The sequence below is a fragment of the Pagrus pagrus genome (genome assembly GCF_965226575.1).
Source record: "Pagrus pagrus genome assembly, chromosome: 16".
In the NCBI taxonomy this organism is placed as follows: domain Eukaryota; kingdom Metazoa; phylum Chordata; class Actinopteri; order Spariformes; family Sparidae; genus Pagrus; species Pagrus pagrus.
Genome location: NC_140200.1, coordinates 22,967,562 through 22,992,686, shown reverse-complemented (window position 1 = coordinate 22,992,686; position 25,125 = coordinate 22,967,562). Strand labels below are relative to the sequence as shown.

Below are 25,125 nucleotides of genomic sequence, written 5' to 3'. Positions count from 1 at the left end.
CAAGCGATTCTTCACCCATTAATGGGGAGCGTGAGCCGTGTTTAGGCCGTCATGGAACAAGTTAGCTTAATTGCACATGACAAAGTCACGCCACCTGCACCACGATTGTCACAAAGCCTTCTGGGAAATGTAGGAAATGACTTTACTCATGCAGAAATAGTTGCACCAACACTATACAGTATACAGTATGTGAGCAGAAACCTTCCAGCAGCACTCAGCGCCCTTTGTGAACTTTTCAAAATCAAACTAATTCCAGCATCCAGACGCTTCACTGAAAGGCCAGATGGTCGACCACTTTATTCATAATAACTCTTGGCAAAAACATTGGAACCTGATCCGGTTGTTTATGTCTGACTGGACAATAAGACGAGGAGGCGAGCAGGCCAGCTGTTGGAGCTCCGTCAGACTGCTAACCAGCTCTGCAGCCGCTCCTCTGAGCCTCGTTTAGCTTTCCTGTATATTCTGATGTCAGCTGGAGGGAGAGAGCCTCTCTCTGGACGGTGATAACAAGATAGGCAATACATCCACCATCTGCTCTACCGCTCGTGCTAATAACTCAATGTATTTGTGTGCCGTTAGACTGCATTGACACAGCCAGAGGGTCAGGGCTCCTCCAGAGTTTGAGGGGTCGTGAGATATTTTACAGGAGAGAAAAAATTCAATTATTTGTTTTACATTTCTCAAACCCTGTCTTTTTTTCTGCTTGAGTACAGCTAGTGATAGACAAACCGTTGCTGTGACAGGGTCCATTTAGCAGTCCATTCTGGAGTTTTTAAATCGTATCACACAGACTTTCTCAGAACATTGAGTTTTCCCAGTTGGCATAGAACTGCAATGTCCAATATGTAAGAATTTTAGTTTAAAACATTAAAAGGAGTTGTGTCAGAGACGTGTATGAATTGCAAAGATAATTACTGAAGTAAGTATGCTAACCAGCTAAAGCGGCCACATCCTGTCTCTTAATACCACTAACTGCACTGCTTACTGAGCTAATAGCCAATGGAACAGTTAGTTCTCTGAGCAAGTTACTCTCACTATATGCTGTTCCCCATTTGTTTGGAGTATGAATTTGAGAGGTGGCCAATTCTTACATATTGCACATATATTATAATGTCTTTATGTCTATACTACGCTTAAAATGTTAAGTTATTGATTTATGAAGAGGGTAAAAATATGATGTTTCTGGGGAATTATTTTCGGTTTTATTTATTCCCTTATCAATTCATGCCTTGATATGCCTCTACAGCATGTTATGGTATTAACAGTGGTTACTTGTTGATGTTCACCTGCAGATCATGTCGAAATTACATAAAAAATTGGTCACAACAAAATTAACTGTTTCATCCATAAAAGGGCAAATCTGAAATGGTCTGAACAACAGTCCAATAATCCAAAGGGATTTGGTTTATGAGGGTTTTTTATAAGGTATTTTAATCAGTTACTAAATTGATTTATTGGTCTTTGGCACCATTAGTGTGTTTCAGTTTGTTATTTATGTATAAGTGTGTGATGACATATATTTTTACTGTAATTTATTTGACATTATTGGAACTAGGTCCCTGAATCACACACATCTAAAAATGTGGAAAAAATAAATCATTTCCCATCAGCCACAAAAGACCTTCTCTTAAAAATTGAGGCGGTTGCTATCAAAATCTTTATGTGTCCCTGTATGTGTGTACCTGTATGTGTGTGTGTGTGTGTGTGTGTGTGTGTGTGTGTGTGTGTGTGTGTGTGTGCAGGCCTCTTACTTGATGACTGTTCCTTTGACGCCCCCTGCTGACGTGAGCATGACTCTGGTGGTGAGGCTGACCCTCAGGTCCTCCTCCTCCAGGCCCAGCAGCTCGGCACAGTGCTCCAGCGTCTGACTCGACTGGTTCTTGATGGTGCAGCCACCTGGAAGACAAGAAGGAGGGCAAACATCAGGCTCAGGAAAACAGGATGCAGAGGCAAGGTGAGGTTGGGGCGAAGAACCTCCCTCCTTAAAGGAAGGGCCGGGAGATCCAAGAAGTGATTAAAGAGCCGCATTTTTTACAAATATCATCAGTCACCTTTCTATAAAGTAGTTCAAAGTAGTGGCGGGGTCCGCTATTCTCGCGCTGGACTGAAGTTCCCTGCAGCTTGTAATCTAGCTTCACTGAAGGAAGGGCTGATTGATAGGATCAACACTCACTTATTTTTGACTTCATTACTTCAATATAAACATGAGGTTCACTTCAGCTAGAACACTCAGATAAGCCCAAAAACTCTCAAGAAACTGTTATGATAATCTTTGTTTCAGTACCCCTTTGAGTGAAAGCTGAGACTTTATGGGTAATCTAGGAAAGTAAAGTTTAAGTTCTTTATTTGTCATAACAATAATAATATTAAAGCAAAATTGGAAATTCTTGTTCTCTGACTCCTCTCAACAATGTTCATACAATATGTATAAATAAAGGAATAAACTATATAAAATAAAATATGACATATAACACTGTGGCAGACTGCTATACAGCTGTCATAACTACACTAACCTAAGAAGCAGAAGAGAAATAAACTTTTTATTTAGCCAAGAACTAACAATCACAAAAACATTCACTTTTTTTTCTTTTAATTTATAGTAAAATTGAAAAAAAATCTAATAAAATGTCTGGACTCATGTCTCAATTTTATCTTGATATTATATGGATGAAAATGCATCGCCTGGCTCCAAGTATTAATAATAATAACTAATGATAACTTTATTTAAGCAGCCCATTTAAAAAGAGTTTACAAAGTTTTTTGACAGACAAAGAAAAAGTAAGTAAAGTTCTTTAAGTGCTGCATCTTTCACAGAACAAGGTCACAATGTGTGTCAAGTCAACAGAGCAAAAGTTTCTAAAAATAAGACCATAAAAACAGTCAAAAAGGAAAAAAATATAAAAGATAAAAGCAGCAACAGCTTTAAAAAAAACTCACAGAAAAACAAACACCAGACGACATGAAGTGAGACAAAGGGATTCTTCACCTGAAGGTGTCTCAGTCAGTCAAAGCCATAAAGCACAACTTTAAACAGTGATGGAGTCAAAAGGCAGCAAGAAAACTTACCTTAAACATCCTCCTTAAATAAATTACACAGAAAACTCTATCACAACTGTTTGTTTTAAACTAAAAGGTACAAGAAAGTTTAAAGTTAGCCACAACTTCTAAACTCCTGACGTGGAGAGATGGATGGAAAGTTTTTACAGCTGAATCCACACGTACAAACTGAACGTCATATTTGTCAAAGATAAAGTAGAAGCAGTGTGACTGAAGCGTCTGTCAGCCTCTCCAGTGAAGGTCGTATATAACTTTCAGAAACTCAAATGATATCTTTGCTGGAAGATCTGACGTTTTCAAAAATGTCCCCAAAAGTAGTGACTCCATCATCCATATCAACCGCAGCTTTGGAACGTAATCATAAACGCTAATAAACAGCAGTGCTAGTGCCATGTTGACCCTGTATAATTCATTGATGTTGATCATCAACTATCAGCATTCATAAAGAGTAACGTTTTTAACGAAGTCGTCAAATGTCTTCTGGGATTTGGTGCAAATGAGCTGATGTCATCTGATGTTTAGTTCACACTGAGGTCTTTGACTTTCATTCTTGCCCTTTAATGGTGGAGTTGATATTCTCATCACAGTTTCCTTCAACATACATGTACCATGAACATATATGTCAAGTAGGTCGCAGAGTGCTCCACAGTTCGCTGCATGAAGTGGCTGACCTCACCAGCTCGTCTCTCTCTGTTCTACGCTGGAGCCGGCCTCGTCTCTCGACTTGCTGAAGGATTAAGTGGGTGTAAAATATGAATGAAGTAATCTTTTAAAATCCCCCGCATTCCTGCAACAACGTGCACTTCCATGATGACAAATTGACAAGCCGGGCCTACGTGCGCCCTACTTGAAGGTGAGGGCAATACACAGCGCTCATTATGTATGGAGAGAGTGAGAGTAACACCCACGAGCTGTGAACTGTGCAGGTCCGGGGAGGAATGAACAAAGGCCAGAAGAAACTGGGTGGGCTGAGAGTGGAAGAGAGAGGAGCTGACACACAGGGAACTCTGTTCAAACAGTGAAGGGAAAGAGAGGGTTTTTCTAATGGAGGGTCGACATGTCATCAGGAGGGCTGCAGCAGCTGATGAGGGGAGTTAAAGGTGATAAGACCTGACACCACAAATGTGAAAGCTCATTAAACACACAATCAAGAGCTTGTTAACCATGTCCTTGGGCTGCAATCAAGGGTGAACCCTACATGACGTCACTCATTGGTTTGCAGACAACCGTTTTAAAAGCCTCGAGTTTGGAGTTATGGCCGTCGCCATCTTGGGTTTGTTGCAGTCAGAAGTGACCATATCTGGACAAGATTGGAGCTGGGGAGGATATCCCGATTGGATCTGACTGAGAACATGCCATTTGGGCAATTGGTTGATCTCAAGGTAGCCACGCCCTAAATCAGCCTTTTCCAAACTTCTAATAAATCTACACCACAGCCTGACATGCATCGCCTAAGAAATGTAACTGCAGGTCACAGCGACGCGGACCGCAAAGACTGGGATTGGTCTGCTTGGTAGGATCTCACTTTCAGGCTTCTCCTCCAGTGCTAAGAGAGATTGACATCAAAAAACCCTCTGCTACTTTTCAAACTAATGATTTGTTGTGCTCATAATCAGCAGTTGATAAATGTAGATATTATGGCAATTTATGTAGTTTTTTTCTGTTCTCTTTTGGACAGTCTGACATGTTTTTTTATAAATTATAACCCACTTTTTGTCAATTTTACTAAATGAGACCATAATTTACAAAACGAGGTCATAAATCAAGTGAGAAGTAGGGTCATTTTCTCATACGATTACATAAAATTGGATGTCTTTTTGAAACCAGTGGAGTCGCCCCCTGCTGGCTATTAGACAGAATGCACGTTTAAGGCACTTAGTCTTTGGATTCACTTTTTAGTTGCAGAAGCTTCTAAAAAGCTTGATTTTAAATTTGGGCCAAATGTGGCTCAAAGTAAGTAATGATAACTATGTATTCACAAACACTATCAGAGTGTATCTGTGAAGTTTGGATCAATAGGTACATGGACAGCCTGTAAACCCATGTGCTGGTGGGGTGACAACACTTCACAGCACTGGAGGTACTTCTCTGATCAATGAGAACAATCAATAAGTCCTGAAAGCTAAGTGAGCTAATATTAAATCAATGTCTGAGGAAGACCCTGAAGGAAATGCTCAGGGTACATATTAGATCAGAGCCAAGGACTCAAACCTAACTCCTGGTTAATTAAGCTTCATTATTTGCAGCCTCTTCTGATAGATTTCCCTGTTTATTCTGAAATAAGTCGAGTCCTGAGCAGAATTGAGTTCCGACTGTCAGACTCTCCTCCAGGCGCCAAAGGTCCAGTGATTTATGGGCCGAACTTGGCCGAGTGCATTCAGGCCAGTTTCACCTCTGCAGCCCCGACTTTGCTGAGTGGATGGTCACATTTTTATAATATCCAAAACGGTGCAATGCATAGATCGCAATGCAGAGATCAAACTGCCAATTAATCTGTTCAAAACGTTGGCAAAAGAACCGAGTTGTCAGAAAATATTCTGCTGAGCCAGACAACGCCTCCGGGACAAGATCTGGGGGCAGAGAGTGTTCTCCAAAAGTGAGATTCTTTTTTATAAAATCCTTTCACACCTGCCAGAGCCATCAGTAAACATGCTGTGCAGAAAAGCTTCACTCAAACACACTGAGCAGTGTAGAAATTCCTGTCAGAGCCTGAAGCTTACGGAGATACCAAACAAAGTACGTGAGGCTGAATGTGTATAAGCTGATGCGGATACCCAGAATATTTCTGTTTGATACGATTGTGCAGACAAAAAAACATGATGACTTTGGCTTGATCACTCGCTCAACAGCAGTTTAAGAGCTACAAATTTGAGTTGGATCAAGTTGATACACACAGTGATGTACTACATGCAGCTCAGAGGTCACATCTGGCTTTCAAATAAAACATTTTGCCCAGGGCTGTTCAATTATGAATTCATTTGGCCAAGATTTTAAAACCAAAATGTGCCAGCCATTTGATAGCAGCCGGTTAAAAAGCTTAAGTTTTGGTAATGACAAACACAAATGAATGCAGTGAAAAACAGCAAATTTAAAATTCTATTTCTCAGTGTGGTTCCTCTGAATATCGTATTCTATACCACAACACACTCACTGCAAAAAAACACATACTCAGATGTTGCTTCTGGGCCAGATGTGGCCTGCGGGTTGCCAACTGAATAGGCCACATTTAGCTATTTAGCATAAGTTTGCATTTTTGTAGTTTATATCAAAACTCTTATGACCATATGAGGGTTTGAACAGGTTAAAGGACTGGTTAATCAAATCAATCAAATCCCTCTTCACCATGACGGTCCGACGCCTGCGGTACCCCTGACGCTGCAACAAACCGCCTGTTCATCTCACGCTCCATTTTCTCAACACCCGTGAACAAGACCCTGAGATACTTAAACTCCTTCGCTCCGGGCAGGAGCTCACCCCCCAACAGGAGGGGGCAATTCACTGTCTTCCAGGAGTAAATCCCGACAAATACAAACTCATAGCATCCAATTTCATCTGGCTTCATTCATTTTCAATATCATTTAATTTAATGTTATTTTACGTCATGCTTAAGGGAAATATCCAGGCTCTAAAAGGTAGCGTCTCTCTTCAGGACTTAAAATAATTCAAATCAAAACACGAAAAGAGGCGAGAAGCAGAGGAAGTGTAATATTAAAGACAAAACTCGAATAGCCTCACACCTTCAGATGACAGGCACTCGGCAGGAAGATCCCAAAACCCCTACTCGCACAAAAGGTTACACTTGGAGACCCATAAAACAACTACATAAAATAAAGAAAAACATCTGATAAACCGAAATACGAAGTGTGAAACAAGTCATTTAAGTCCTCCTGGAGCCCTAAACGACTCTCTGCAGTCGTGGGAAATCTTTGCAGGCTTCTCTTTCTGGTATCTGATGTGTAGATATTTCTTTATCTTCCCCCTCGTGTTTCTCTCCCTGTGGGTTCCACATTGTGAGCCGTCTGGATCTCCATCTTCTCTTTCTGATCACGTCTTCTCCTGGGCACTGATTGATTCTCTGCCACAGGTCAGTGTTTCTGATGAGTCCAGCCATCAGATCTGTATTCTTGGAAGGCAGCTATTTATAAAGGTCTGTATTTTCTGGATGATTGTCATTCCCCAAGTTTCTGCTCTGTGTAATTGGAATTAAGCGGGCCTATATTCGTCTGCCTTTTAGAGGATTTTCCAAACTAAGAAAAGCTCCTTTGGCCTCCCCAAATACAAATAAATATTCTGTAAGAGCTCCCTTAAATCGACCCCTCAGGAGACCTCTATCCTGAGTGCAAACTGTAAGCCGAGCCGGTCTCGAAAACTGGATGATTACCTCCCGACTCCTCACTCGCTGTAAAACACGCACCATGAAAGCCACCCGCTGTGCAAACCAGTCAATTTAATAGACGCCCAGCTGTGCTTCTCCGACTTCCCCACGCAGGGAGAAAATGACGGGGGAGGGACCGAGTGCTGAGGAGCTTCACTGCCGAAGTTCAAAAGGATCAGTTGATTTTCACGCGAACTGAGCCTCCCTGGAGGGTTTGATTCGGAACGGCGGTGAAAAATGAGGCGTGAGATGGGGTGGAGCAACTGAGACAACTGTGCAGTAATGTGCCTCTTGAAATGTAGAGAATACAATACTTGAAAAGATTGACTGAATGATTATTTTATGACTTTTTACGAATGATCTAATTAGCTCATTTCCCTTGAGTGAAAGAAAGATCATTTAACAAATGTACATCATAAGTTTCCTGTCAGGAAACACAAGCGCTGACACAATGGGTCACCCTCACATATATCACAACACCATTCATCTTTGACCACAATGAGACTGAAGAGAGAAGACAGGAGATGGAGGCTGAATATTACAGCGATCAATCAGAGTGCAGAGACTTGAGGGATGAGATCAAAATGGCATCTGCCTCTTAGGAACCAAACTGGTGCCGTTTAGGAGTCGAGGAGCCGGCAAGACGGATGGTTTCTGATGTAATCACAGAGCGCTGTGGGCTGAAGTCTGAAAACTCATCAGTTAGAGATGATGACGAACTATCGTCCCCACCGTACCTGTGGTCTCTGAGCCCAAATCATACAGGGAGTAAAGGCAGTACTGAGACACCTTACTGAGGTAAAAGTATTAGGAAAATGTATTTAAAATATCGAAAGTAAAAGTACTCTACACAGAAATATGGGGCCTGTGAGCGTATACAGAATATTGTACTACACACAGTATATCACGAGAAAACATAAACCCGTTTGTTCTTTGTGACAAAAAACTAACACAATGTAAAATGCACATTCTGACAAGAACCTTAAAGGCATCATTAGTTTGGTTTTAGTTAGAGAACATTCAGAAGTTCAGAGGTGAAGAGGTCACATGCTAATCTGCTGCGACATGTTCGTCATCACATTCATGAAACTCTTTTAATGATGAAATTCTCCCCCTCCTCCTCCTCCTGCGAACCAGAAACTTCCCCAAAATTCAGTGATTTTTAGGGTTAAAGGCGATGCTCATAAATAGCTTTTTGTTTTTAACAACATCCCCAAAGCCAGAGCTTCACGTTTAATCCACAGTGACTGGAATCAGACCCTCAGCTGGCAGGATGGAAGTTTACGGAGAATCATCATCAAAATAATTCGGAGTCCTTGAGGGATTCGTTTGTCACGCTGACATTTGCGATCACATGTATTGTAGTTGACTGGAGGTTTAACTTCACTGACGGCATTATTTAGATGCAAGCATGTAGCAATAATGACGGTTAAAAAAAGAGAAAAGAGAATGTTGTTCACTGTACAGATTGTGAAGCCCACAGAGGCAACACGATTGTGATGTTGGGCTTGACTTGAAGTGTCGTTATGTCAGGGATGTGAGTTTTCATGTGTTTTACAGATGTCTCACTGCAGCTCACCTGACGTGCTTCCAGCCTCCTCGAAGTCGATGTTGCCGAGGTGCAGCACGCCGGCCACCACCCTGAACAGGTCCAGCTTCTCCGTGTCGTCCAGGCCGATCTTCTTCATGGCCACGCACATCCTGTTGAAGTCGCCCTGGTCGTCCAGCAGCGGGTCCTTCAGAGGGCCCGCCTTCAAGTGCTGAGAGACGAGACAGAGCACAGACAGTTAGACACTTTCTAGCTTTACAACCTTATTTACCCTTGTATTTCTTTTTCCCTTTTCATCCTTTCAACCCATTTTTGCATTCATTCTGGCCTTCTGACTTCAATTTTATCCTCCATGTCTTCACCTTCTACCAACTGACCTCCTTTGATTTGTCCTTCTAAACAATTCTGCTCACATGTTCTCTCCTTTGTGTGCTTCCTGTGCTGCAGCAGCCAGGTCAATGAAAAGTGTTTGTAGTGTTATTTAAAGTAAAAGTCTGGCTTTGTCAAACAAAAACTAAGGCCTACCTTAAGCCTCCAATCATCCTTCAGAATCATTTTATTTTATTTTGTTTTCAAGTTCCAAGATGAGAGAATCTTTAACTTCTTTGTTGTTATACAGTAACTGCAAGTGCTGGGCACATCTATCTCTATCATTCCTTGAATACAGTGAACAGAAGAACTCCAAAAAGCAGAGTAAGCAGTGCATAAATATATCTCAATGTGCAGCAGAGAGAAAGCAAAGATACTGAAGTGGGAAACACACACATACACCTGAATAACACACTCAAGAGTGTCACAGTGTGATGATATCCGCAGGCTAAACAACCACTCCGTGTCCCCTGTGACAGAATTAAGTAGAAAATGAATTCTACTGCTTAGTCGGTTCCACTATTTAATCAGCTCCTTATTGGATTTTCATTTGGCTTCTTCACTCAGGCTCATGAAGTCGAATAAAGTAAATCAACAGTCGCTGCAAAGCCGGTCTCCGAGGAATCTTACAACCACTTTGGAAGATAAAAAACATTATTTATGTATGCATTAGGAGCAGGTGAAATACTTTTTGGAGCGATTTCTACATCTGGTAAGAAAAATGCCATTCAAACTCAAATAAGAGCCGATAAAATGAACTGAGACACCTGAAGAACAAAATAAAATGTGTGTGTCTTTGTTTAAGGACGGGAACATTCATCAGACGAGCACGGATCAACAAAGAGCAAACATTTATGGGTAAATGGGGAGAGCCGGCAGTGCCTGATACCTTTAACAAGACAGTCTGGACTGATGCACAAAGAACATCAGGCAGGTTTTGTCCAACATGTTCTGTTTAGTTTCTTTCCTGCATCATTACCTCAGTTAACAAGGTTGTCATTTTGTTTGTTTGTCTGAAATCTGGGAGGAAAATCAGAAAAAAATGTTTTTTGGTGATCCAGTAACTGTTTAAAGTTTCTTAAACCAGGGTTAGGCAATATATCTATATTATATAGTTATTGTGATATGAAATCTATGGTTATATGGTGATATGACATAAATGTTGTCTTTTCCTGGTTTGAAAGGCTCATTACATTAAAGAGATGTCATTCTCTGAACTCACCAGACTGTTGTTCTTGTTTTGATACTTGTCTTTATCCATTCAGTAATTATATCCACATTACTGATGATTATTGATCAAGAATCTCATTGTGTAGTCATCACTACAATAACGATATCCAAGGATTTACTCAAAAATATTGTGATATTTAATCATGTCCTCAGTTCTAGCATTTACTAAATGTTTTTGAGGAAAATACTGAGACGTAATGTATCATGATATAGCCAAAAAGAATATCACAACATTATTTTAAGGTCCATATTGCCCAGCCCCATCTTAAACCTGCATAAATCAATATTGGGCTTGTTCTGGTGTTCTTCTGCCCCCTAGTGGCCAAAGATTTAGTTAGGCAACTTTAATAATGCAAGATGGGGTATCTTTAAAAATGTTCACTTGTTGCTTTGGAAATACTGCACTTAAATGGAGAAAATTTGACATTGGTGTTTCATTCTTGTCTATTAAAAAGTGATAACTAAGATTTCTCAAAAATGTTTACTCTTATAACAACATATTGAAAGAAGGATACTTGGCTGTTGAGTAGTGAGACGTCAGTGGGATTTTTCTGTAATCAGCTGGATTTACAGGAAAATTCCACATCAAAGATCCCATGAAGTCAAAATCGATGTGCAACTGTTTTTCTCACATATGTCTCATTATATATCTCAACTTTGCGGCAGCATCAGACCCAACAATAGTAAAAAAAAAGTCATTTTCCCAGTGTTGGGTAAATGGAGCATGAGATGGACAGGCAGTTTGGTGCAGAGTCAGTAGTACTGCAGGTATTTTTCATGGCATTTTAGAGTTTGCAACTTAATGGAAAACCATTAAGAAACCGCAGTCAGGGACATATATTAATTTACTTCAAATAAGTGCCCTCCTTATATTTTTGACGATGCCATGGATGTATAAAAAGAAAGACGTGCCAAGGCCTGGGCCTCCGTGATGACAGATTTGGGGGAAACTGGATCATTTTATATGGAGTATCTTCTGCTGTCCTCTCAATTTTTTATAAAGAAGATTTCTTTGTTTCTTTGGGAATAAATATCAATAAACCAAAATGAACAACAACAATGACAAATAAACATCAGTACTGGCCCATAATTTCAAAGTTAGTGCTTCTCTATTTAAGCCTTTTGGAGCTCATGGACCTCAGGGGGGGTTGTGATCAGCAAAATGAATAACAATCTTCATGAATTAAAAACTGCCTCCTGGATACTGTTGTTCTGCAAAAGCATTGATCTGTTGTGGCTGCCGGTCAATACTGCAGACTTACCAATACACTGATTTTAAGCTAATAAACATTATGTCTAACATTTGGATTCATAAACTGTTTTCAAATCAGCATTTTCTTTTCTGCTGTGCTTTTGAAACTGGTCTGCCAGGTTATAACAAAACAGGAAGCGGACACAATCAGTTTGGGGAGACGTATGTTTACATATTACCACTGCACTGTGACATTCTCAGATACACAAAAGCATCCTGATTGAAACGCTCCACAGGTTCTACACAGCAGAGGAAAAGTAGGAAACCATACAAAGCACTGGAGAGGTGAAAGAAAGATTAAATAAATCAGCATGCATTAACACCCGGACACTCAGAGAAGATGTGAAGCCAGCGCTCCCAACATTCACATCAAGATCAAGATGTAAAAGCACCAAATCACCTTGTCATCCTGTGAGATACGAGACGGAGCAGTGAGGAGACATACAGTACATCATGTATCAGTGAGTACAGCACAGAGCACCTGCGACTACAGCGGGCCTCAAACAGCATTTATGTTAATGAATGAGGCTGAAGCACCTGACGAGAGAGGTGTGACTCCCTCCTGCTGAGAGTCGAGCTAAAGCACAAAGCTGAGGATTGTTTGCAGATGTTATTTTGCCAAGTCTTGACAGGCTCGTTTTCCTTAAGTAGTGAAATAAAGCAAACTTTTCTGAGGCCGTTTCTCAGGGGAATACTCGTCCTTTCAGCTGATACAAAACATTCAACACTGTGAGGTGACTGTGACGCACAGGCCTGCAGTGATTACACAGGATGTGGGGCTCAGTTTGCTGTTGCTGTCGCCTTTCTGAATGTCTCCACAGTTTCTTCAATTTCACCTATCATATTGTCCTAATTGTTTTCTTTTTCATTGAAACTTTGTATTTACTCCTGACTGTTTACTTTCCAAGAAAAAAATCATTACATGTGTTTCTTCTGAGGACCAATATCTGATTCATCTGTCTGTTGTTGGAAACAGAGTGTTTGCATTATTTGAATTTCATTTTAAGATGTTTTGTCAAATACAAAAAAATCCAAGACGGATCTTTGAACCAATCATACAGGATGTTTTTAATTTATCTATCTCCGCAGGTCACTGTGAGAAGTCAGAATAAAGGGAGTTTGTTTTTTATAAACAAGGACTATTTTCCGAGTGAGCATAAGTGAACACATTCGGGAGTCGTAGAAAGGATTAATAGAGTTTTAAAAAAATGATTTTTGCTGTTGAGAACATCAGATGAATCTGACAAATTAGATAAAATATTCACAAATTATTGTAATTCAAAACATCTAAATGCCTATGACGCAGACAGGTTAGTATCAAATGCAGCAGAGAACTTCTTTCATTCTAGTTTCTACAAATGACACAGAGGGAAACAAAATGTGCAGAATGGTACCAGGCAGCTTTAAAGTTTATGTCCCCAGTACATCACTTACACTCAGAGCTAACTGGCCTGTGGAGAGGCCACTAAACTGATCTCAGACTCCCATTTCAATCTCCTGAACCATCAGGGTGAAATCTGCCCCTTAAACTTTATAGTTACGACCTCAATTAAAAGCATATTTCTGCTGTTTGAACTGAAGGGTAACTTCAGTGCTAAAGCTCAGTGAGAAGCTGCAGAACTGTGGTGAAGTTTCTCACAGCTGTTGATGAAGCTTTGATATGATACGTCATGAATGACTAGTTTGTGAGGAAACAAATATTTTACGTTATGTTACATGTTAGCTGTAGCTACTGTCAATTTTAATTTTATGTATTATATATGTGTAATGTATGTTCTGTTTTTTGTATGCTACTGGACACTCAAATTTCCCTCGGTATAAATAAAGTATCTATCTATCTATCTATCTATCTATCTATCTATCTATCTATCTATCTATCTATCTATGTTCAACTGCATTTGAATGGCAAATAATGTAGACAGATGTGTTACATTATGTTGCATTTCACAGCACATTACAGCACGTTAAGGCACACTATGTCAGGGGAAGTTATGTTATGCTACGCTACATTATGAAAACAAGTAAGTAAACAACTGGCTTACGTTGTGTTATGTGCTTAACTGTGTTGGACTGGCAAGTAATGTAGACAAACATCTGTTACGTCACGTTATTTGTTTGTTTATTTAAGGGAACCTATTAGCTGATGCGATGGCAGCTAATCTTCCTGGGGTCCAATACGTCCATTATGTTAAGTTGCATTACGTTACAATCCACTACATTATGTCATCATCTGTAGGGTAAAGTATGTTAATTTGAAGCAGCTACAAGGAACTTTCATGTTGTTGATTCTGCTGCCCCCTGTTGACACAAGTGGTTTGAACACCACCTCCTCCTGACGTAAAGAGCTTGATCTGGCTTGTGCGTGCTTTTGTTTTGGAAGCAAATGAAAGAGATACTTTTTTTGTAATACTATTTTTCTTCTTTAATCACAGCTTTTTGCGAGATGCATGGCAATGAGGTAATGTTTTGTGGCTCTGTAAGAGATCCTTTATTGATTCGTTTGGGAAGAGGGTTCACTCTGGACAGATTTAAGAAACCAAACTTTGGAACAAAGGTGAATTTCTATCTTTTTTTGTTTGTTTACAAATCCAGAGGTGATAAAGTCTACAAATGGCATGGCTGTCAGTGCTGAACATAAAATGAATCGAATCGTGAGCTTGAATCAAAAGTCAAATTGAATCGCGACACCGCTAAGGTAACTGTGTTTTAGTGCCGTTCATACACCAAGGCTACGTGTTACCCAGAAGCAGTTGCTTGGTAATAGCAATTTTGTTGTTATCAACATTCCCTAGAAAAGTTATGTCGTCATAATAATCAACTAACAGCAAAATAAAGCTCAGCAGCAAAGCTAACATGAAATATTATGTTATGAGCCAGTTGTTCTGCAGCCAGTACAGAAGTATCTGCTGCCGTACCTCCAGACAACAGAGCAGCTTCTTTTCTCAGTTCATCCTCAACACTCCACAATAAAAAAAAGAAATGGTTTTAATTTTCAGAATCCGACCCAGTGACAGACATTAAGAATGACTACAATAACTGTCTAGAAACAGCCAGTGTTCTCGCTAATGGTCTCCTGTGTTTATGTAGGTCATTTAGAGGCATTAATATTAAACGGAGAGCATTTAAAAACGAGACATCACTTGCATTACATTACATCAGTTCTTATGCAACTACCTTGATTCAAGAATTGCTCCTTGTGCTCTCTGCTTATTCGTGTTGTTTTTAAACTGCAACTGCATTAAAGTTCATCATTGTCAAGGTCTTGTCTATTGATGTATTTTTTATTTCAAGAGAGAAGAAGTTTTGTCTGTGCTGGTTTGATACACCAGAAGAGATCCTGCAGTCACAGTCGGCTCTGTTCCTTTCGTAGCTTATGTGGATATATAATAAATAGTTATAGATAGGGGTATGCATTTAATAAAACAGATGATGATACATTATTTGGGGTTTGAGAAAATGCAAAGACTTACAGAATAATTCTTCTGTTTGAGAGGAAGTGATGAATTTAATTAGGAGTCTATAGGATTGGTTTTATGAGTCTCAGCAGAATACTCTTATCCACCATCTTCAGCAGGACACACAGCACAAATCTCTTCTGCGTGCTCCTCTTAATGGCGATAATAATTAATAATGCTGTACTGTGGGGAAATGCCACATAGAGCCGCAGTAATGGAATACTTGTGCATAATTAATCAAAGGCTGAAGGCAAAGGCGCTCATCTCACATGACGAGGTTTTCTTATTAGACGTCTTTGTGTTGCGCTGAGCCTCTCAGCCAGGCTGCTAATTAAAATGTTTGCTGGTTGAACATAAGCATCTCAACTTATTCAGGAAATTATTAGATTATATAAGCAGAGCTGGTTTGCAGGCCACAAACAGAACAACACCAATGAAAAATCTGAGAGGCTCTTAGTTATTAAGGTTCATGTCTTAAAAGTGGTTGTAGTGGAGCAGCCTTCATAATTACACACATATATTCAAACGGAGCTCCGCAGAGGCATTCTCTGCTCCACTGTCTGGGTTTATGCCTGAGGTGAGAGAACAAGTTTTCATTGCATCTGCAAACAAATTTCTGCAAATCAAGCTGTGAACAAGTTCTACTGAAAACAAACCGCAAGCAGATAGAGACATTCATCAGTGACTGCAAGGTAAAGTTATCTGCTGCAGTAAGGAAAGAAATCTGAAAAGCTCACACCGTGAAATCAAAACATTCATTCTTAAGAAACTGCAAGGTTTTCTTGAGAGTGCACAAAATCTGTTGCGTTACAAGGTCAACAGTTTTTGACTGAGTCTACGAGCTCTTGACATTTGACACATAACTTTTAGAAAAGAAGACACTGACACATTCTTTGTCTTAAAACTGAAAAGTTGAAGTCAAACGAAATAAAACACCTCCTCCATGTCTGTGTCGGAGTGGGACACTCGCGGTGCATTCAGGTGCACATCATAAACTCTTAAATCTACTACACTTTGTTCAGCAAGGACATCATGGTGCATTTAAGTGCACCGCCTAAACTCATAAATCTATACTTGAATGGCCGTGAAGGTTGTTTTAACAGGAATGTTTAGATTTTTTTTCTCATTTCATCTGTTTTAACATACAGCAACATCTGTTATTACTTTATTGTTCTTTCACTACAGCACTTTTATAATAAGATGCTAACATATTGACAATATCCCATTCATTTCTACATAGGAAGATGTTTAAAATCCAAAATAAAAAATCTTCAGTGTTCAGTTCACCCAACCAGATTCTTCAACCCCAGTAGCCTATATCTGACTCATCTGATATCATTCTCTTCCTGATCGTAGCAGTGACACAACTGTGCCATGCACTTTGTATTTACAAACAGTTGTTTGCACAGTTGATCTTGGGACCTAAAGCTGCTTTGAAAGGCTCCAAGTGACTTTCCCGACATGCTCAAATCAATAATGTGCTCTTTCAGATCAATGCTGAGCTCCTTAGACTTTCCCATAATAGTGTTTGTGTCTGAGTCTAATGGCTGTATCAGACAAGCCCCATTAAAATGGGCCCAGAAAGTCAGCAGCTGTTATCAATCCGAATCACTCAGAAGAAGTTAAGAGGCCATGCTACACAGAACATTTGATTCACACAACTTTCTATTATCACCTGAATTGATTGTTCAAGTTACTGTAAGTATATTTTTGATCCAGCAGATTTGGTAGAAATCAGAAATACAAGTAAATATCTATATAAATAATTCCCTGTTGCAGTGAGCAGTCTGGTAAGAGGATTTGCTTCTGCCATTTCCACGTACAAGTGATTACATCCAGTTACTGAGGCTAATACAGAAACAAGTGATCAGAATCAGACCTGATGAATCTGTTCTGCAGAGGAGATACTCAACAAACAGCACGAGGATGTGAAAGAGACAGACAAGCAGTATGAGATGGATGAACAGACAAGTGAACAGCGCGACAGCAGAGGAGGTGACGAGGTGTGAATCAAAGGTGCAAACTGTCCCGCTCACTGAGAGGAAACCTGTGAGGAGGAAACGGGAGCAGCAGGCACTCCATCTAAATTGAATCTAAAGTGTTGCTGAGTCAGGTTTAAGGAGGCACTAATGGAGGCAGCAGAGTGACTGTTTCCTTTGTTACGACCCGCTGGGCGACGAGAGGCTTCGCTTGTTGTACTTTTAGTTTGCATGAGCTTGTAAGTAAGCTTGAGAATAAAGCACTGGGGACGCAAACACACTGCAGCTGAAATACTAATACAATAAAATTCTCAGTGGAGGGGAACAAAAAACCCTTTAAAGTTCATGAACTGAGGAAAGAATTAGCATTTTACCACCTGCAGTGGTGGAAAGTACATTTACTCAAGTACACCGACACTAGGGAGGTAAGGTGGAGCGTCATAGTTTGGAGCTGGAGGTTGCTGACCAAGCTGCTGGATTTGACAAGTTGGGAGTGAGAACATGTTGGCTCAAGTCAGTACACTCAGGAGGTTTGCTGCTACAGCCATACATGATCCAGTATGATCAGTAGCTTATGGTTAGCTAGTGTTAGCAACCTTTAGATATACAGTATATTATTGCAGATGGCCGCCCACTATTGAGTCCGGTTCTGCTCGTTAAAAATCAGTTTTTACCCGCCACTGTCGCCAAGTGCTTGCTCATGGGGGAAATGTTTGTTCTCTGGGAATGAATGAATCGAGGAGAATGGTTTAGACCTGCTCAGTCTGGAAAGTGTCATGAGATGACTTTTATTTTGAATTGCCGCTATTCAAATAAAGATTTTGTTTCTTTATTATTTTTATTTTGTACAGCAAAATAGCCACACACCGCAGTAGTAGTTAGCTAATGCATTTTCTTCTGCTTTTTCCATGTTATGGCAGGTGGCAACCAGCGTCTAGGTGCACTTAAGACAACAAATTCGGCTCTAGAAATGTTTGACAGGCATTTTTCTTTATCTAGAGATATTTAAAATATATTGTTATGATCAATTCATCAAAAAAACTTAATCAAAGGGAACTATTGGCTGAAACCCTTAACTAATATATTGAATTGGTGACCTTCAGTGTATTGATTTATTGCTTTAACTGAGCAAAGAAATTAACTATTGTGATCTTAAGAAACGTGCGCTTTGGCAGCCATTACGGAGCTCCTCAGTTTTCAACAACAACATCTCTGAACAACAAACAACCATGTTATTAACGAATGAATACGCACTCTACAGCGTCACCATCATCATCGTCATGCTGCCACTGATGTGTCTGTATCTGCTCAGCTAATTATCTTGTTAGTCTAAATCTTATTTCTACGACAGCTAGCGTAACTTAGCCTGCAGCTACCTTGAGTAAAGGTCTTTTACTTATTATTTCTCGTTACTGGAGCTCCAGATTTCACACGTCAGGATTTGTTTAGAAACTACAGCTGAAGACACGACACAATAAACTAAATAATATCTTGTATTGTTTTTCTATCTTTCCCTCTCTGTGCACTCGTGTTTTCTTGCTCTTCTTGTTCTTGTTACATGAACATCTTTTAGGAATAACAACTAAACTTAGATTTAATGTCTTTGAAAGTACCATACTGTATTGCTCCATAATATTACTGAAAAAAGAAGAAAACAATACAAACTACACCCATTCCATCAGCACCATTTTGTACGCTCTCTATTGCTGAATGTGGTTCTGTACCGATTGAGTTAAATGGAGTCGGGCTGCAGAGTACTTTACCTCCGGGCTCTTGCGGTTCTGCAGGATCTGTTTGTCCGTGTCTTTGGAGGCGAAGTAGCGAGTGCATCCTCTGTTCAGGTACTGAAACACACAAAGAGACAGATTGAGCAAATCTTCAGATATTCACACTCGTTTCAAATGAGACGTGAAACATATCTAAATTATTTGGGACATCGTGTTTTGTTTACAATCATCCTGGCACGTTTCATTTTTATTTGTTCAATCATGCTAAAGCACTGTTCCGGAAAAAATAAATTAAAAAGGCAATTTACAATCGAAGCGCAACTTTGCATAATGAACCAATGGAGGACGCATTTTATGTACAGTCAGTAAAATCACCTCACTCAGCATTTTAATCCCCCTTCACCCTTCAGACAACATGAGTCCACTCCGGTTTAACTTTGAGTTTATTCGGGGTTCAGAGCAGGACTGACCAAGGCTGTAAAAACCCAATAAAATCACAGTTACCATGAAGTGCTTTGCACAAAACATGAGGGAAAAGGCAGTCAGTGTGCTGCTGCTGCAATCCGGGATGACAGAAGCAAGAGTTGTGAGGCGTTTTGATTTTCACAGATGCAACATTTCACGTCTGTACGAGCGTTGTGCACTGACTGGAATACAATTGAACACCTGTGGGACAATCGGGATTGTCAAGTACTCCCGGTGTTGGATTTTTGATTTAAAAGCTATGTTTTAAGCACTGACGAGTCTTCCATTGTTCGACTATCACATCTGGGTATGTAAAGATGAACAGATCACTGGTTTTATGTCCGAACAGCTGACATTAACAATAACAACAACAACTTGACTTTATCCAGTTGGCTTTCTGCAGGTTAGAGATAGACAAGATAAAATAATTTAATTAAGTTCAGAGTTCAACTAAAAGTACCAGCCTTCAGTGATCCAATTAACAAAGGATAGACACGACAGTGGTGGCCTTAAGGTGAAAGAATCGAGCTTGTGACCGGACCAGCAGGATAAAATCCATCCAGAGTAAACCCTCTTCTAAAACAAATCAATAGAGGATAAAAGGAAAGAAAAGAGTTTCATCCAGTTCCAGTCAGCTGATCTTCAGTGTCTGGAAGTGCAGCTGCAGGCTGACGCTAAGCTAGAAGTGTTTTTGTTTTCTCCTAGCGCACTCAGGTAGGAGAGAAAAATATACTTGGAGTCACCGATACTGGTTTTGGTTTCAAATCAAAATTGTGACAGCCCTAATGTATAAACCGTTGTCCCACTGCCAACAACAGCATTGGAAGAGTGAGATCAGACTCAAGTTGGTGAAATCAACACTCTTGTTACGGTCATGGTCTGTCGGATGTAAACACTAACGGATGCTGACAGAGAGCCTACAAGATGCTGATTGGGTTCATTACTTTGTTTTTGTTCATTCATTTGTTTCATTTTGTTTGTTGAGAAACAATAACCCGGTGTAAATCTACGCAATGTAAGAAATAAATGTGCCAAAAACGACTTAAAAAATGCCTTTAAGTGTAGTCTGTAGGACACGCCTGCTGTCACAGAGAGGAACGAGACGTAACATGACAGCACTTTCAGACATTCTCTGCTTGAAAGTATTCACAGTCACACAAACGAAAACCAACAAACGAAAACTGATAGATGTATTCGTGTGAATTCATGAAAAATGAGAGCTAGAGAGACTCGGCATACTTTCACGTTTGTCAGACTGTCGGTTTGTGGAACGTGACAAACAAACGCAGCGTTCCCGTCGAGACGCCGTTAAACAATGGAACATCTTGGAAGCGTACAGCTCGAGAGAGATGTGAAATATTCTGATCCCAAAACGTGTTTCTCTGAGTGACAGTCTGCACATCTTTTTCCTTGTTGCATGAAGCATCAATCTGCTTTTCCGTTGGTTGCAATTGTTCAGTTTTCCTCTGAAAATTAAATTTGCATCCGCACAAAAGCGATCCCGCCGCTCTGGTAATTGACTCTGTCCCAGTTTTAATGGCTCTCCACCAGCTGTCCTCCCCTGTTATGTGCAGAGAATGGAGGTAATGACGACAACCTTCCCCGGTGTGTTTGGACAGGAGCGAAGCGAGAGATTCCTGTTGGACAGGTGAGTCCTTTCGGTGCAGCAGATGGACATAAACAAAAAGTTTCATTACAAGGCTAGCCGAGGGGAAGCCTTCAGCCTCATTCAGCCATCCGTCTCGTCAACACACTGCAGATGGGACACACTCAGTTTTTTGTTCTTCTTGTTTTTCTCCTCTTCAAATGCTTGTTCAATCGAACTCGTACAAAACAGCCCGGTGTCGCCTCAAGGCTCCGTCTGCTCCGAACACAGAGGAGGAGCGACTGTTTACTCCTCGACACAGAAATACTGGACCTTAACTCCACTGTTAGTCACATTTAATGTCAGATAAGATACTAATGTACCACTATATATATATATATATATATATATTCATTGTATCCTCCTGTCTTTCCATTTCTTATAATTCATCCTTCACTCCCTTTACTTTACTTTCCTTCCTTCATGCCTCATCCAATTTCTTCCTTCTATCTCTCCTCCTCTTCCTGTTTATTTCCCTCATTCCTTTGTTCTCTCAGTCTTCAGCTTTTTCAAATACTGGATCACTTCTTTCTTTCTGTACTTCTTTCCCATCCTCTTTGCTTCTTTTTCTTTGCTTTCTACATTTCTTTTCTCTCCTCACTTCCCTTTTCTTCCCACTCGTCTTCTTTTTTTTAATCTCTTCATTCCCTAATGTTTTCTTTATTTCTTTCCTTCTTTCAGTACTTGTTTCTTTATATCCTGCCTCCTTTCCTTCATTCTTTCTTTATTTCTTTCCTCCTTTAAGCAATCATTTCTTTTCCTTCCTCATGCCCTCTTTTTGTCTTTCCTTCTATCTTTTTATGCTGTTCCGTTAATGTTCTGACTTCTTACTTTCTTTATTTCCTTTGTTTCTCAGTCTTTATTTCTCTCTTTCCATTGTACATTCTTTCTGTATTTGTTTGCATGTCTTTCCCCCCATCTTTCCATATCCGTCTCGTGAATGTCCTGGCTTCTTCGTGTTTTGTTCCTCACTCATTTCTATCCTTATTTCTCTCTTTCTGTCCCTAATGCATTCTTTTCATCCCTCTATCCTTCTTTTGTTTACTTTTGTAAACGTGTTTCCTTCTTGCTTTCCATCTTCTTCTTTCCTTGTGTCCTTCCTGCTTTGCTTCAACCTCCTTTCCTTTAACTCTGATTACTCTTCCACTGCAGTATCTAATACTTTTACTCCGGTGAAGGATCTGAGTTCTTTTCCTGACACTGCAGATACACAAACTACTCTACACAGGAGTTCATCACGGCCGCTGAGCTCGGTCCTTGACTGCTATAATCACTGAATCTTTTTTTACTTTCCCCACCAGCAGGGAAAACTGTAGATATATGAAGCCATTAGAAGCTGCTGAACGGACTGCAGGAGGTGTAATAAGCTGCGGGGGGACGCTGACGGAGAGTGCAGGGCACTTTAAGGCCAGAGAATGACGCAGGTGAGAATAGACGATTGAATTGAGGAGCTGCCTTTAAAAGGGATGACTCTGTGGAAAAGACTCAAAAACGTTTTGTTTTCTCCTCCAACAGAGGAGGAGGAGGTGAGCATGAATCAGCACTTTTCAGAGTCAGATGAGGTGATTTCAGCCTGAGGTCAAAAAAACAAAGACGCACTCCAGTGCATCGGTTTGTTTCTATTTATGCTGCATATTGTTGCCTTATAATCATATTTTATTTGACTTTTTCTTTTGTCTCTAGTTCACTTATGGCATTAATATAAAGTATACATTATCATGTCGAGATTCTTGAATGTAGTTAAAGCTACACCAATCAATATCTCTATATGAACAATAGATGAAACAAATATGTAAAGCATGCAGCTGTTTTCATCAGACAAGCATTGGATGCTTGACCAACACAGGCTACTCCCTCCTACAGCCACACACACACTTCCTGATTGCACCCCTGGGTCGTCTGCTCCTCGGTTTGAAACCTGACCAGCATGGCGGCTTGTTTGGAAACTTCCTTTTATATAACAAAAATATTTCAACACCGAAATGTGTTTCTGAAGCATTTGAGGCCAGAAATAAGACACGCAGTTGCAGAATCTGTCTTCATTTCAGTGAGCTTTTATAGTTTTACAGGACTTTCCAGAGGCATGAGTCACACCGGACACACCGCATTTCCATAAAGTAGCCGACACCTCGCTCAGCTTGTGTTGCATTCTGAGAAATGGGGCACCACGCTGCCTGCTCCTCATTTGAATAAAGTTGAGTTTTAGGCTTCTCTATGCATGTCAGGGCCATCCAGCATGACTCAGCACACAAGTGAGATATGGCTCTGATCACAGAGAAACTTCTAAAACAGTTATTTCAGATAGTGTTTAGTTAGTCATGTTCATAAGCAATGGATGAATTTCAGAGATTTTTTCAGGGTTTGAAGACATTTTAGGCAAGAAATATGACATGACAGTTGCTGAGTCTGTTTTCATTTCAGATCGAGAAAAGCTTTTTTATATATATAGTTCTTCGGGAGTTTCCAGAGGCAGAGAGTTGCGCTGAACGCACCCGATTTGCAAAAGGTAGCCTAGACCTCAACTTGCGTTGTGTTTTAAGAGGTGGGCCGTCATATTACGCGTAGGCCTCTCAACGCAAGAAACCAAATTACACAACTGTTCCACGTATTCCGTTACTCCCTCAGCCGGGTAACAACATACAAGTACAGACATTTCAAAACAGAATTCTCAGATTCAAAACAGCTATCATGTCCTGGTGTGATATTAGGAAGTCCCCATCAGAAATACAGCACGTTAAAGGAGCACTCTCCTTTATGAAATGTTAATGAGAAGAGAAAGAAGATAAACTGAATAAACAAAGTGACCTTAAAGGACAACACAATTTCATACTGTTTTACTTTGTTGATATGTGGTGGACCCTGCCACCTTTCTAGCTTCAGACAGTGTTCTGGGATCTTATTTTCCTCTGAGAACAGCTTGTTTTTTTTGGTTACGGAAAACATTTATATTTCTGAGTTTGTATTATTACTTCATTAATACTGTAAATATTAAAATTCTGAGTTTTAATTTCTACTAACTACATAGTGCACCTTTAAGGAACCGATTTTATCAGCTGATATCGGCCTTCTGCAGATACATCGTCATATACAATAAGGTTTACTGTTGAACTGTAACACATCCTGCCTCTGTTACGTAATTTTGTAACGAATTGTCTGTTTAATAACCACAAATTTAGGTATGAATATGAATATCGGCTAGACATATCCAAATTTTGTACTCCCTAACATCGGAATCGGCCCCAAAAAATCCAGTATCAGTGGGGTTTTTAATACCTCGATGTGTCATTTGGTGCACGTCAACGTATATGACCCGCACAGCACACAGGGAACACTGCACACAGACAGTTTTTCATCTAACTGTGTGTTCAGATTTAACACATTTATGAGTCTTACTTTTTGCCGGTTTTAAAGAAAAACTTTGAACAATCCGGCTTTTGGATTTGTTTTGTTTGTTTATCACAGTTGTAGGGATCACTTATCATTTTGCATTGATTGACAGATTTACTGGCATCACTGTGCCTGGGGTATCTAGTAAAAGATTTGACAGTTTGTTATCCGTTCATCTGCTCTAAAGAGAAAAAAGGTTTCCTTGTAAAGAACTTGGAAGCCATCTAGTTTCTATACATTAAGTCTAAACTGTTCTGATTTCTCAGAGTGTTTCTACTGATTACAACTTTAGAGCTGTGACAGCACCGATCAATACCAGCAGCTGAAATGTAACAGCCATTATCGGAGCATTACCCAGCTTCACTGCAGCCATTACTGTAAATATCTCTGTTTGTAACTGGAGCGGAACAGTTTATGTTTAATAGGAAACAAACCTGATGGTAAACTCGGCCGTTTGATCCCACACAGTACAGAGCGAGTAGAGCAGCCAGATGGGCTGCAGCTTTAATGAAGACATGCTGCCAGAGACAGCTGGGCTCCCTGACGGCTCAGTGCTGCCCTCTGCTGTCTGTTACGGACACATCGGCCTGAGCAGGAGACGTTCAAAATGTGTGTGTGCTTCTATTGCTTTGTTT

The 25,125-nt window shown here is 40.1% G+C and overlaps 1 protein-coding gene across 6 annotated transcripts in view; it reads right to left on the bottom strand.

The window, feature by feature from the left end:
* The window catches only part of LOC311271528 (unconventional myosin-VI), a 147,481-nt gene that overhangs the window by 83,497 nt on the left and 38,859 nt on the right, over positions 1 to 25,125 (bottom strand). For all 6 annotated transcript variants that reach the window (XM_084377243.1, XM_084377244.1, XM_084377245.1 and 3 more), the window contains exons 10-12: positions 19,030 to 19,110; positions 9,012 to 9,192; positions 1,752 to 1,896 (exon numbers count right to left, since the gene is read on the bottom strand). In XM_084377243.1, coding sequence (XP_084233369.1) covers positions 1,752 to 1,896; positions 9,012 to 9,192; positions 19,030 to 19,110 — 407 coding nt within the window. The remainder of the gene's footprint in view (positions 1 to 1,751; positions 1,897 to 9,011; positions 9,193 to 19,029; positions 19,111 to 25,125) is intronic.